The sequence below is a fragment of the Sinocyclocheilus rhinocerous genome, unplaced genomic scaffold (genome assembly GCF_001515625.1).
Source record: "Sinocyclocheilus rhinocerous isolate Xijiao unplaced genomic scaffold, SAMN03320098_v1.1 scaffold1045, whole genome shotgun sequence".
Taxonomy (NCBI): Eukaryota; Metazoa; Chordata; class Actinopteri; order Cypriniformes; family Cyprinidae; genus Sinocyclocheilus; species Sinocyclocheilus rhinocerous.
Window position 1 is genome coordinate 804,423 of NW_015645361.1, and position 12,576 is coordinate 816,998.

The 12,576-nt window shown below is 35.6% G+C and overlaps 2 protein-coding genes across 2 annotated transcripts in view; both read right to left on the reverse strand.

The window, feature by feature from the left end:
- The window catches only part of LOC107705991 (dolichyldiphosphatase 1-like), a 7,683-nt gene extending 1,282 nt beyond the window's left edge, over positions 1-6,401 (reverse strand). Inside the window, exons 1-7 of the mRNA XM_016509548.1 lie at positions 6,133-6,401; positions 3,463-3,563; positions 3,267-3,351; positions 1,494-1,593; positions 874-972; positions 662-790; positions 476-565 (exon numbers count right to left, since the gene is read on the reverse strand). Of these exons, the coding sequence (XP_016365034.1) occupies positions 476-565; positions 662-790; positions 874-972; positions 1,494-1,593; positions 3,267-3,351; positions 3,463-3,563; positions 6,133-6,208 (680 nt within the window). The 5' untranslated portion in view covers positions 6,209-6,401. The remainder of the gene's footprint in view (positions 1-475; positions 566-661; positions 791-873; positions 973-1,493; positions 1,594-3,266; positions 3,352-3,462; positions 3,564-6,132) is intronic.
- Positions 6,402-7,660: 1,259 nt separating this feature from the next.
- LOC107705989 (mitoguardin-2-like) overlaps positions 7,661-12,576 on the reverse strand; it is a 14,362-nt gene continuing 9,446 nt past the window's right edge. Inside the window, exons 14-16 of the mRNA XM_016509547.1 lie at positions 12,099-12,152; positions 11,904-12,020; positions 7,661-10,680 (exon numbers count right to left, since the gene is read on the reverse strand). Coding sequence (XP_016365033.1) covers positions 10,474-10,680; positions 11,904-12,020; positions 12,099-12,152 — 378 coding nt within the window. The 3' untranslated portion in view covers positions 7,661-10,473. The remainder of the gene's footprint in view (positions 10,681-11,903; positions 12,021-12,098; positions 12,153-12,576) is intronic.

Below are 12,576 nucleotides of genomic sequence, written 5' to 3' on the forward strand. Positions count from 1 at the left end.
ATTTCTTTTTTTTTTTGTTTATAGCTAGCTAAACTGTTTTTAGACATCCCAAATTAGTCCCAAGAATTGCAAACCTCATGCAAAATGATTGGAGAAGAAAAAAAATCAAGCAAACTCATACAACATTCAGTTTCACATTTTGTTTGTTTTGAAGGTTATGCACACGTCCTGTAAATAACTTTATTTTTAAGACTTTCAAGTTTTATTTTGTACCCTTTTCATAGAAAAAGCCAGAAATGTTTGCTTTCCTGTAGCTCAAACATTGGGTTTGCTTGCCATGATAAAGTTTACTGATAAAGTATGTGCCTTGAATGCAATGAATAAAACTGTGGATAAGAGTCTGGCAAATGCGTAAAATGCAAACATAAATGCAATGAAAGTCAATGTGTACTAGGGCTGCTCAGTTACAAAAAGGACATAAAAGTAACATAAAATCACTATAAAAATACTCCAGAAGACTCGTGGGTGAGTTTACCTGGCTTCTGATCTGGTTACTGTGTATTCAAACCACAGGATGTTGGGAATGAGACTTGTATCTCTCACCAGAAAAAACTCTGAGATCGGCCTGAGACGAGAAAGAGAAACCCAGATCATGAAACAGAGCTCTCTGTATATAAACGACTTGGCATATGAACAACAGTGCATGAGCTTGCATCATTACCAGGCTGCTATCTTGGGAAAGAGCGGCGTTAGCACCTCTTGGGTGATAAAAAACCAAACCACTCCCATCACCATCCCGGCCACACCCCCATAAATCACCTGACTCCAGGTGTGGTACAGGAGGTAGACTCTATGAGGACAAACATGAGCAATGCATCAGAAATACAGTAAGACTGAACTACTGCACTCGCTTAAAGAAAAAGCCCACATTACCTGCTGTATGAAACGAACAGAGCCACGGCCAGTAGAATGATGGACAGTATATGCCGCCATAACAATTCAACACACCTGGCATTGTTCGTCTGATGCATTCTGGAATCAATTTGATTAAAATGAATGATTAAATGCTGTTCTTTTCAACTTTTTATTCAACAAAGAAACTAAAACATGTTTTCAACATTGATAATAATCAGAAATGTTTCTTGAGCAGCAAATCAACATATTAGAATGATTTCTGAAGATCATGTGACACTGAAGACTGCAGTAATGATGCTGAAAATTCAGCTTCGATCACAGGAATAAATTAAATTTTACTATATATAAAAACATTTTAAATTGCAATAATATTTCACAATTTTGCTATTTTTATGGTATTTTTGATCAAATAAAGGCAGCCTTGGTGAGCAGAAGAGACTTCTTTCCTGCTGATCCCAAACTTTTGAAAGTTAGTGTATAAATATATTAATATAAATAAAGTTATGTTTTTTTGAGTAGTTTTTCCAAGTAAATGGTATTAGAACACAACTAAGTGCAGCGAAAAATTATCTTTTCTAGTCAATTCTGTTCTGTTTAACTTTAGTATAATGTTATAAATAAAAATGAGAAAGTCTTACCTTAAATAAAGAAAAAGAAAAAAGTATACAACAAAAAACCAGATGAACTGCGAGTGACTGGAAGGCATCCCGTACTCTGTCGTGACTGAGCTGTGACCTCCTGTTAACGAAACACCACACGATTCAGTAAATTCACTAAATATTAGGGATGTGCACAAGCAATTGACTAGTCAGGTACTAGTTATAAACTTGTGAAGTAATGAAGAGTTAGAGTCAACCATCCCACCAAACTAAGATCTGCTTTTTTTTAGTGAGACAAAAAATGAGAATGGCTGCAAGAAACTCAGTCACGGTCCAGGGTTATTATCATGAACTAAAACGGAAAGTAAAACCATTAAAAATTAATTTTGCTGCTTGACAACAAAAAAAAAAGAATAAAAATAAAATAAAATTGAAAATGAAAAACTGAAATAAAATAAAATACATATTTTAAAATTAAAATAAATTACAAAAATTATTTATTCAACTACACTGTAACAATTATTTTTCAAAGTTGTAAATAAAGACTATTGAAGTGAGTAAAAAAAATAAATATTTTTTCGACTTCAAAATTTCACATTTAAATCAGTGTTACTTGTTGTTTCTTGCTTGTGTTATTTACTTGCAATTATTTCCACACCATTTTTTTTTCCAGTGTAGTTGCCAAGGCAGCATTTTTAATGTTCATATAGTTCAACTTGAAGTACTAAACCATAACTAAATAAACTAAAACTAATAAATAAAATGTCATTAAAAAACTATGAAAAAGAAAAACGAATAAAAATCACAAAAACACACAACAAAATTACTAAAACTTTAACTAAAATTCAAGTAAAAACAGGAAATATAAAAATTAATTTTAATTCAAAATATTAGTAAGAAATATAATAGATCTCACTAAACCTCACTGAATGGCACTGCAGCATAAAGGTTAACGGTCTGGGCTGGTTACTGACAGGTTGCAGGTCAAGCCCCAGGGTTGGTTCATGAACTAACTGTAACAATTAATTTTCAAAGTTGTAAATAAAGACTATTGAAGTGAGTAAAAAAAAATATATATTTTTCGACTTCAAAATTTCACATTTAAATCAGTGTTACTTGTTGTTTCTTGCTTGTGTTATTTACTTGCAATTATTTCCACACCATTTTTTTTTCCAGTGTAGTTGCCAAGGCAGCATTTTTAATGTTCATATAGTTCAACTTGAAGTACTAAACCATAACTAAATAAACTAAAACTAATAAATAAAATGTCATTAAAAAACTATGAAAAAGAAAAACGAATAAAAATGACAAAAACACACAACAAAATTACTAAAACTTTAACTAAAATTCAAGTAAAAACAGGAAATATAAAAATTAATTTTAATTCAAAATATTAGTAAGAAATATAATAGATCTCACTAAACCTCACTGAATGGCACTGCAGCATAAAGGTTAACGGTCTGGGCTGGTTACTGACAGGTTGCAGGTCAAGCCCCAGGGTTGGTTCATGAACTACCCATTTTGTTTTTTGCGCACAGTCTGATATTGCCAGTATTGTGTCTACTGGCATGAAGTCTGGTCCAGAATATTCTGGCCAAGAACCGCCTACTCAGACCGTCTGGCCAACATGTAAATCAATAAAGCACTGTTTGTTTTGTTTTTACATGCGTTTTTTGGCGGAAAAACTCACAGCAGTCTACACACAGAAACACAGCCTCAAACTAAACTCTGATACTCTTTCAAATATACTAATAGTTAGAGTTTTTAATGGCCATTCGTTTAAACAAACTACACGCCGATGACGACACTTACCTCCACACGGCCGAGGCTCCTGTAGAATGTGTTTGAGCAGCCAGTTTAGCCCCTCGTTCATGATCAACCCCCCAAAGAAAGAGATCTGAGAGAGAGAGAATGCACACAAGGGATGAAAAACGCAATAAGCACAAGGTAGCATGCGGTTTGGGATTTGACCCTATAACCTGCTGGTGTGTGACGTCACGTGACTCACCGTATGTAGCTCTCGCTTAAAGACGATCAGAGTGACAAATCCGACGAGGATTGCGATGGGCAACAGGCTCATGCAGGCCAATACCTGCCCCGTCAGATCACCTGGACAAACAAACAGAGTAAAACTGAGTAATTTAGAGAATTTAGAGCCTGTCAAAACAAACTAGGGCTCTGTTCAGAACGGCTACTCTGTGCTATGCAATTGCAAAAACGACTCATTAAACCAAACTGCCAAAGTCAGACATATTTAGACAAACTTGGATTAAAATTTTTATTTCTGAGATGATAAATGGACACTACTCAAGCGAATTAAATTGTGCATTCACGCCATGCCAAAATGACTTTAATTACTAACAACCTGGGACATTCGACTCAGAGCTGTTCACTTCCCTAAACTCTTAATTATGCGTTAAAATAGTGGAAACACTATTAAAGTTGGCACGAAATAAAAATTCACCCCATCTATTTTTTTAAAGGGGTCATATGATGCGATTTCAATTTTTCCTTTCTCTTTGGAGTGTTACAAGCTCTTGGTGCATAAATTATATTGAAAGAGTTTTTATATTTTTTATATTTAAAGCGAGTTTTTTGGGCAGTGTAGAGTAGGGCTTGTTGTTTGTCATTTCTCCGATCACAAATGCAGACATGGTTTTATGTTTACACGGCACGATGCAACGCGTAAAAAGACAATATAAGCCATTATAATCCATAATTATGTCCTCACTGGATGCAACGGATGCCTCGTTTGTAATGGGTTTTAATGTTTATGTCTCGTAGCTCCGGCCGGACAGGGCATCATCACAGTATGGTAGGGGCGTAACATTTCCGTCACACGCTTGAGGTATTCGGTCAATCACAACGCACTGGATAGCTGGCCAATCACAGCACACCTTGCTTTTCAGACCGATGAGCTTTGTAAAAATTGACGAGTTTCAGAAAGGCGGGGCATAGAGGAGAAACAATAATGTACAGTATGTGGAAAATAATGTGTTTTTTTAAATCTTAAACCGCATAAACATATTTCATTACACCAAATACACAACATAATGTTCTTTTTAGCAACATCATATGACCCCTTTAATGTATGTTATAGATCATGTTGTGAACAATTCATCCGTGCATATGTATCTTTTTTTTTTTTGACATCATAATTTAATTAATAATGTTTAATTAAAATTTCATAACTTGAACTTCTGGTGAAAACAATGTAAGCAGGATTAGTTGACTTCCAGAATAAAAATTTACTGATAATTTACTCACCCCCATGTCATCCGAGATGCTTGTAAAAATTGTGATTATAAGTTCTACGAGGACATGAATGCTTTTTACAAATATCGTAATTACTGTAATTCTCAGGTCAGGTGAGAGATTGACGTACATGAATAAGAGTCACATCATGAAAACTGTTATTTCAAGGCAGATAAAAATCCATGATAAAAATATAAAATAAAATGTTTACTGTATTTCTGATCAAATAAATAGATACAAAAATTGGATTTCTTTCAAAAACATAAAAATCTTGCTGATCCAAAACTATTGAAAAGCACTTATATATATATATATTAATATATTTTATATACGTTTTTGTAGTAATGTTTCACATAATTAGTAAAAACACAATCACGAGCAGTGAGAAGTTCTCTTTTTCTTGTCAATACTGTTATTTTCATCAAATGCTATAAATAAAAATGAGAAAATCTTTCCTTAAATGGTGGAGAAAAAGCATAAATTAAATTACAAAATATTAGGTCCTATGAATAATTCAAGCCATGAGCAAATGGACAATGATCAGAGAAAGTGCAGGAATTAGTAATGAATTATCCATGGCAGAGAATTCAGAAGAACACTCTCGGATTGTATTAAAAACCTTCCCCTGAGCATAGAGCACTAAAAGTGGGCCACTTCACAACCAATAGAGAACAATTTCTCATATATGCATATGAGAAATATTGATTGCATGTCAAGCCAGCATTGCATTTGCCAAACTGCACATACAGGCTTGCTTTATCTTGTGTATACGTATACTGGCATGTTTTACCACCTCATGCACCATGCATGCAAACACATCCAACTAACGTTATGTGACAGTAGTTTAAACACGGAAGATGTTCTTGATTTTCTTCATATCCCGTAGCGTTTCTCTGTGTTTGGCATAAGCGCAGTGTATTTTAGACTTGCTTTGACATGTTCCAGGGTTTTTATATACTTCCAAATCCAGGGGGACCCTCACGAACGACGGGACCCAGAAAGGGTGTGATGCAAGCGGGAATGAACTGGATTAACCCACCAGAGCCACGAGTCTTGCCTGAAACTTACAGGAGCAGTTGGGTCTCATGTGCCTGTATTAGACGCGATCACCTGCATATAATGCTAGTATTGGTCACAGGCTTATCGATTCATGCTTGAATTAGATTAACGTTTTAATAATAAAGAGAGAAACTGAATAAGGGTCTCGCGGTGTGGTGTACTAGGGAGCGTACAGGACTACCAGCGCACTATTTGGCAGCAGGCGTTCCGTTCCCTGCGGAGTGAAGCGCACTATTTGGCAACCCAGCCCTGGCCGCGTCCATTCAGCTACGCGATGTTCCACAGACGCCGCGGCGCGAATAAAGTGTCGTGTGATGATACGAACGGCTTTGCGGGGAAAACAACGATTTAAAAATGTTCTTACCAGCCGGATACTCTACGTGGGTTAAGGATATCGACCGCCATCGAGGTGGTGCCGAGCACTGCTCTTCCGACGCCATCTTACCCGGACACCGGGCATCGGTCGTCAACCAATCAGAATGAAACGCCCCGACGATTTCGACCAATCAGATTCACCGGACGCTGTTACGACGCGCAGCCATTCACCAAGCGCATTCTCAAAGGAAAAAAAACTGCATGGGAACAGCCGGCCAATCAGAGGCGTGTGTTTAAGGGGATGGACCAATCAGAGGACGTTTGGCTGGACATATGAAAATTGGATTTATTCAAATGAAAGAAGAAAAATTAAGTGAATGGGGAGATTCCTCTTCAATTGATATCAACTACGTGAAGGCAGCCAGCGCCACACACACTCTCTGGTCCATTACATACTTTTTGAAACGCTTTTACAATTCAAAAAGTCAATAAAAAAATGTAATATATATGTAAAGTCTGAGACCAATTGGATTAATTTATTATTATTATTATTATTATTAATCAAATTTATTCAAGCCATTGGTGTTCCCTCAGGATTTTTCTGTGGGGTTTTAAAATAGAGGTTTTGGATATGAATAAAATAAGATCTGTGGTTATCATTAGGCTACTTGAAGACAGTTTCATAAAGTAGACTACACTTAGTCATAACTCAATCATGATTTTGAGTTTGCTAAATAAGCTGCTAAATAAGGAATACAACTACCTACACTTCTGTTCAAAAGTTTGGGATCAGTAAGATTTGTAATGTTTCTTAAGAAGTCTCTTCTGCTCATCAAGGCTGCATTTATTTGACCAAAAATACAGAAAAAAACAGTAATATTGTGAAATATTATTGCAATTTAAAATAATGGTTTTCTATTTTAATATATTTTAAAATGTTTACATTTTAAATAAATGTTCTTTCATCAAAGAATCTTTGTAATAAATAAATAAATAAAAATAAATATTAAACAGCACAACCGTTTCCAACATTGATAATAAATCAGCATATTAGAATAATTTCTGAAGGATCATGTGACACTGAAGACACTGTGACACTGTATATTCAAATAGAAAACCATTACTTTAAATGGTAATAATATTTCACAATATTACTGTTTTTTTCTGTATTTTTGGTCAAATAAATGCAGCCTTGGTGAGCAGAAGAGACTTCTTTCAAAAACATTACAAATCTTACTGATCTCAGACATTTGAACAGCAGTGTACTTTCGAATTGGACAAAAGTTGTAGTCCATGTATTGCAAATAGCAATCAATTATGGTTAATTAAAATGTTAAGATTGTAAAATTTAAAGATTGCCTTTAAATCCAATGAGCTTCAAAGCTGCAGAAGTTTTAAGGTCCTTTAACCCTCTCAGCCACAGAGACCAAATTAAATGTACTAAAATGTGCATATATAATGCTTTGGGTCAGTCATATTCAGATGGTTTTTCCTAATTAAAGATTGTTCCTGAAAAGTTTGAGACGAAAATTATAAGTATGACACATTTTAAAGACAGATAGGAAAAAAAAAAAGACTTTATGTTGGCTAGGGAAGGCAAAATGACAATACAGTTTTCAATAATAACTAATACAATGACATTCATTTGTAAGTACATTCAAGGAAAAAAAAAACACACAAAGGCAAGTGAAGAACACAAACACCAAGTAAATATTAAGGAAATAAAGACTTGAGTTGCTTTCCACCACCCCAGTTCATCTTCTTTGGCCATCGTTAGACACCCAATTCTACTGAAAACATTTGATATAAACCTTTATTGTTTAATGAATTATCTGGGTGTAAAATACAGCAGCTGTGACTTGAAATAACAACCCCCAATTCATACAGACCTCACCTTCGTTTGTCTTCAATTTGGTGCTTTGTTTTGAATCAGTCGTTCATATAAAAATCAGAGCATCTGTTACTATCACTCTTTTAGCACACTGGTGAATCTTTAATAATCACATCAAAATCAAAAATCTTCAGATGGACCAACGTGATTCAAAAATGGGACACGGACACAATGAGTGATTGTGTCAGAGCTTTAACAACTAAAAAACAAAGGGGAATAGCAGCAGAAGTCGAAACATTATTTCATGATGTCTTCACCCAAACTCATGCAGATTAAACAGTGTGTCGGGATAAGTTTAATCATTAAAACACATTGGAATGATACCAAAGCAATCAAACATTTCTCACTTATACCTTCAGTCTGGTCTTGTTGCGCTAATGCAAGTTGCATGCATATCTCCATCAGACATTTCTACAAATTCACATTTGAACACTGAAAATAAAATTAAATAGGAATAAACCCAATTTATGATGAAATTTGAGGAGCACAATCTTGGTTATTCAATTAACAATAATAATCAGGCAAATAAAGTTATCATTATAAGTTATTATTAAGAATTATATCTTTGCATCCAAGTTGGTGCAGATAGTTCTGGTTATGATTTTAATTTTAAGCAGGGCAGAGATCTAATGTGTGTCTAAAGTGTGTGTGCACTTGTGTATTTAAAGCACATTTAATAAAGGCAAAAATCATATATAATATTAGATAATAACAGAGGCACAACCAATCACTCATAACCCCTCAATGTTGATATTTTAAATACCTATACATTTCAGTTTTCATATAAATTACACATCTGTCCAAATTTTTTTTAAATGTAATTAAACAGAAAAAAATTACAAATGCACTACATTTAAGCTAGTTAACAACTCTATTATTATTTTGATCAAAATAGAGAAAATGAGCATCTGTTTATATATTTTGAACAAATAAAGTGCAAGACACTTTAAATAGTCAATATGAGGAGGAAAGAAACACTATAATGATCCTAACACCTAATTTCACAAATGCCTCCTGTGCACAATTAAGGAACATGGTCAAGTTTTGTAAAGGCTCAGCGATTTTGAGGATTGTTGTAGACATTTCATGCATATTCAGTTTAAAATGACCAGAATTGTTTCTAAAAGTTGTAGCGCATTTATTAGCTGGTTTTGCTCGCTAATATATGTTTTTGTAGGTCATGACTATATGACTATATGTTTAAGCCAATCAAAAACCTGCAAGATGCTGTTTGGTTGTTTGTTTTGAATTTTTTCTCATGGGTTGAATACAATTTAAACTCTATCAACAGCATCTGTGCCACTGCCACAGAAGAAATGTATACTATATTACAATATTGTATAGAACAAATAACTCAAAAACAAACAAAAAGATCCACTTTAATTGAATCTATGAGGCAATTTTCCCCATAGACTTCAAGTGTAACGAAATATGCATCTTATTGTTGTTTTCACAAAATCAAGGCGGCGTCAAAATGATCACAATGGCACAGATGTTGAGTTTAACAACCACAGCTTGAAGGACTGAACTAACAAGTCGAAGCACATATATGAAATTAGCATTGATCATTCCTACTCACCTAACTGTGCGCTACAATTGTGACCTATTTGACCCAATACCACTGCTGCTGTATTAAATTTATAATACATAATGAATATCTATATAATAGAATAGTAGATTGGCTATTTTAGTCCTGAATATCGATGAAGGACAAAAACAAGGTATATAAATCAAGGATGAAGTATGATGACAGAAAATATAACAAACCAACAGGCCTACATGTCTTATTAAATATCGCTCTGATGAACACTGGGACTAATATATTGTGAGGGTGAGAACAAAGGACACAACTGAGCTCAGCTAGTGTGATCCAGACCACGACATCCTGTTTTACTCTTGAATGATGCACTTCCTGTGCGAGTCTCTCTTCGAAACGCTCTCAAACTGGCAAAATGTGCTGAGAGATTTACACTGAAGTTCACAAATCTGTCTCGATTCTCTCTCTTGATTGTGTTCAGTGCTACCCAAGATTCAGTGCAAGACGTTATTTGGCCATTGGCACAAACACAAGCGCTCAACGACACGCATTCACACACGAAAATCCGTAGAACAAACAAAACCTAGCATTTCGACGTAGGAGGCATCATCGATACGGTGTGGGTTTGATTCAGAAGAGCTGCAACTCAACACCAGGCTGCATGTTTGGCTAAAAGATGGTTTCATTCAGTTCCTTCTTGGGTTCTTGGGGGGGGGGGTTGTTTAAATGTAGGGGTCTAAATAGCAGCACTGGATATTCGGTGGCAAATTTGCAGAAGCAGATCAAGAAAAGGCCTCGGTTGACCTCAGGTGAGTCTGTAGTGGTTTATCTGTCTGAATAATCAATCTTTTATATGAATGTACTTTATAGTCCCGTTGATTGGTCGACCGTGACGAATAGCTAAGTGAGACCTGGTGTCTGGTCTCGTTTAAAACTAGCAGGTTAGATTAGGATTGTGCACCTCAGTCCTGCTGTCCGCTGTTGGCTTGGCAGGGGCTCTCGGGTAAAGCTCCATTGGTCTCAGGTTGACTGCCAATGCCCAGGTAACCCACCAGGATGTCCGCTCGTCTGTGGGACAGACTGAGGATGTCTTCGGCCAGAGACGAGACGGACGTGAAACGCACCTTATCGTGGTCAAACATGTCCTTCAGATACTGAACAATCTGTTGCTGTGGAGACCAAAGGAGAATGTGTAACCACAGAGTACAGTAGACTAATAAACCTTCATTTAAATCAGATTTAGATATAACTTGAGTTCATCGTGTTTGAAGTCTCGATGTTTTTCAATCAACTGGTGTCTGGGTGATTTTTAGTGGATGTATGTAGTCGGCAAGGATGCGTTAAATTGATCAAAAGTGACAGTAAAGACATTCGTAACATTTATTTATTTAGGCTTTTTTATTACAAAAGATTTCTGTTTCAAATAAATGCTGTTCTTTTGAACTTTCTATTCATCAAAGAATATTGAAAAATAAAATGTATCACCGTTTCCACAAAAAATTTGAAGCAGCACAACTGTTTTCAACATTGATAATAATCAGAAATGTTTCTTGAGCAGCAAATCAGCATATTAGAATGATTTCTGAAGGATCATGTGACACTGAAGACTGGAGTAATGATGCTGACAATTCAGCTGCGCATCACAGAAATAAATTACATTTGAACAGATATTCACATAGAAAACTGTTATTTTAAATTGTAATATTATTTCCCAAAATTACTGTTTTACTGTATTTTTGATCAAATAAATGCAGCTTGGTGAGCAGAAGAAACTTGAAAAAACTCAACCTTTTGAACGTGTTTGATTGTTTTAGCATTTCAAACCAAACAAACCTGGTCTTTCTTTACAATAAATGATACTTGCATTTTATAAATGTTTCCTAAGAGGGAGGGAGGGAGGGAGGGATGGATGGATGGATGGATAGATAAGACTGCAAAATCTGTATTTTTGTCTTGTTTTCCAGTGCAAACGTCTAAAGATAATTTATTTGAGAAGCAAAATGGCATAAATAATAAGTCTTTATGAGAAATTGATCAAAATGAATTGAATTTATGATTAAAACGAGAAAAAATATATGTTCATATTTTCATTTTGCATCTCAAGTAAATGTATCTTGATTTAAGGATGTGTATGCAACATTTAAAGCCACGACTTTATGAATTTAAGACTCTTTTAGGCCTTAATTTGTGGAAGCGTGAATTTGAAGACCTTTTTAAGTTCTGTATCTATTCTCTGAGCGTGTCCATGATCTGATCGCAGGCATCAAGTGTGTCACTGAGATTAGATTAGCATCAGATTATGTGCTGATCTGGATTACAGGAGTTTCTGGATCACCGGGAGGGTTAGCTCAGGTATAACGGAGGAGCGTGGAGAACACGGAGAAGGTCTTACCTTGAATATGGTGCACACCTCACTGAGGTGCTGCCGGGGGCCCAGAAACCCGAAAGCCAGAACTGGACTCACGTGTTCAGAGATGGCATAGAAATGGGCAATAAAACCGTCAGGAACCTGAGCAACAAACACAAAACACGTTGGTGTGGTCTGATTCTAGATCATATAATGTCATGTTTTGTTTTTCACACTCACCATTAGCAATCTCCTTTTGGCTTTTAGCACAGACCAACAGGCTGTAGCCAATGCCTTGTGTGAACAGAGAGACACAGAACGATTAAGCAGAAAGTAGGAAATACAGAGACAGATCAAGACATCGAAAAGCTAGTTCTTTATTAAAAAGGGTCGTTACAGGTTTTGTCGTCTTTAAAGCACCAGAACATAGATGGTTTCTAAAGAACTGGAGAATAACAATACTTAAAGGGATAGTTCACCCCAAAATGAAAATTCTGTCATTAATTACTCACCCTCCTTGGGGGGAAAGCTTGCGTATGCATTGTGATACTCTCTAAAATGGCGGCAGACGTAACTCGGGGGAGAAGAATTGTTAAATAAATAGTTATTTTTGTTTTCTTTGCGCTCAAAAAGTATTCTCGTAGCTTCGCAAAACTGAAGTTGAGCCACTGATGTCACATGGACTGTTTTACCGATGTCCTTACTACGTTTCTGGACC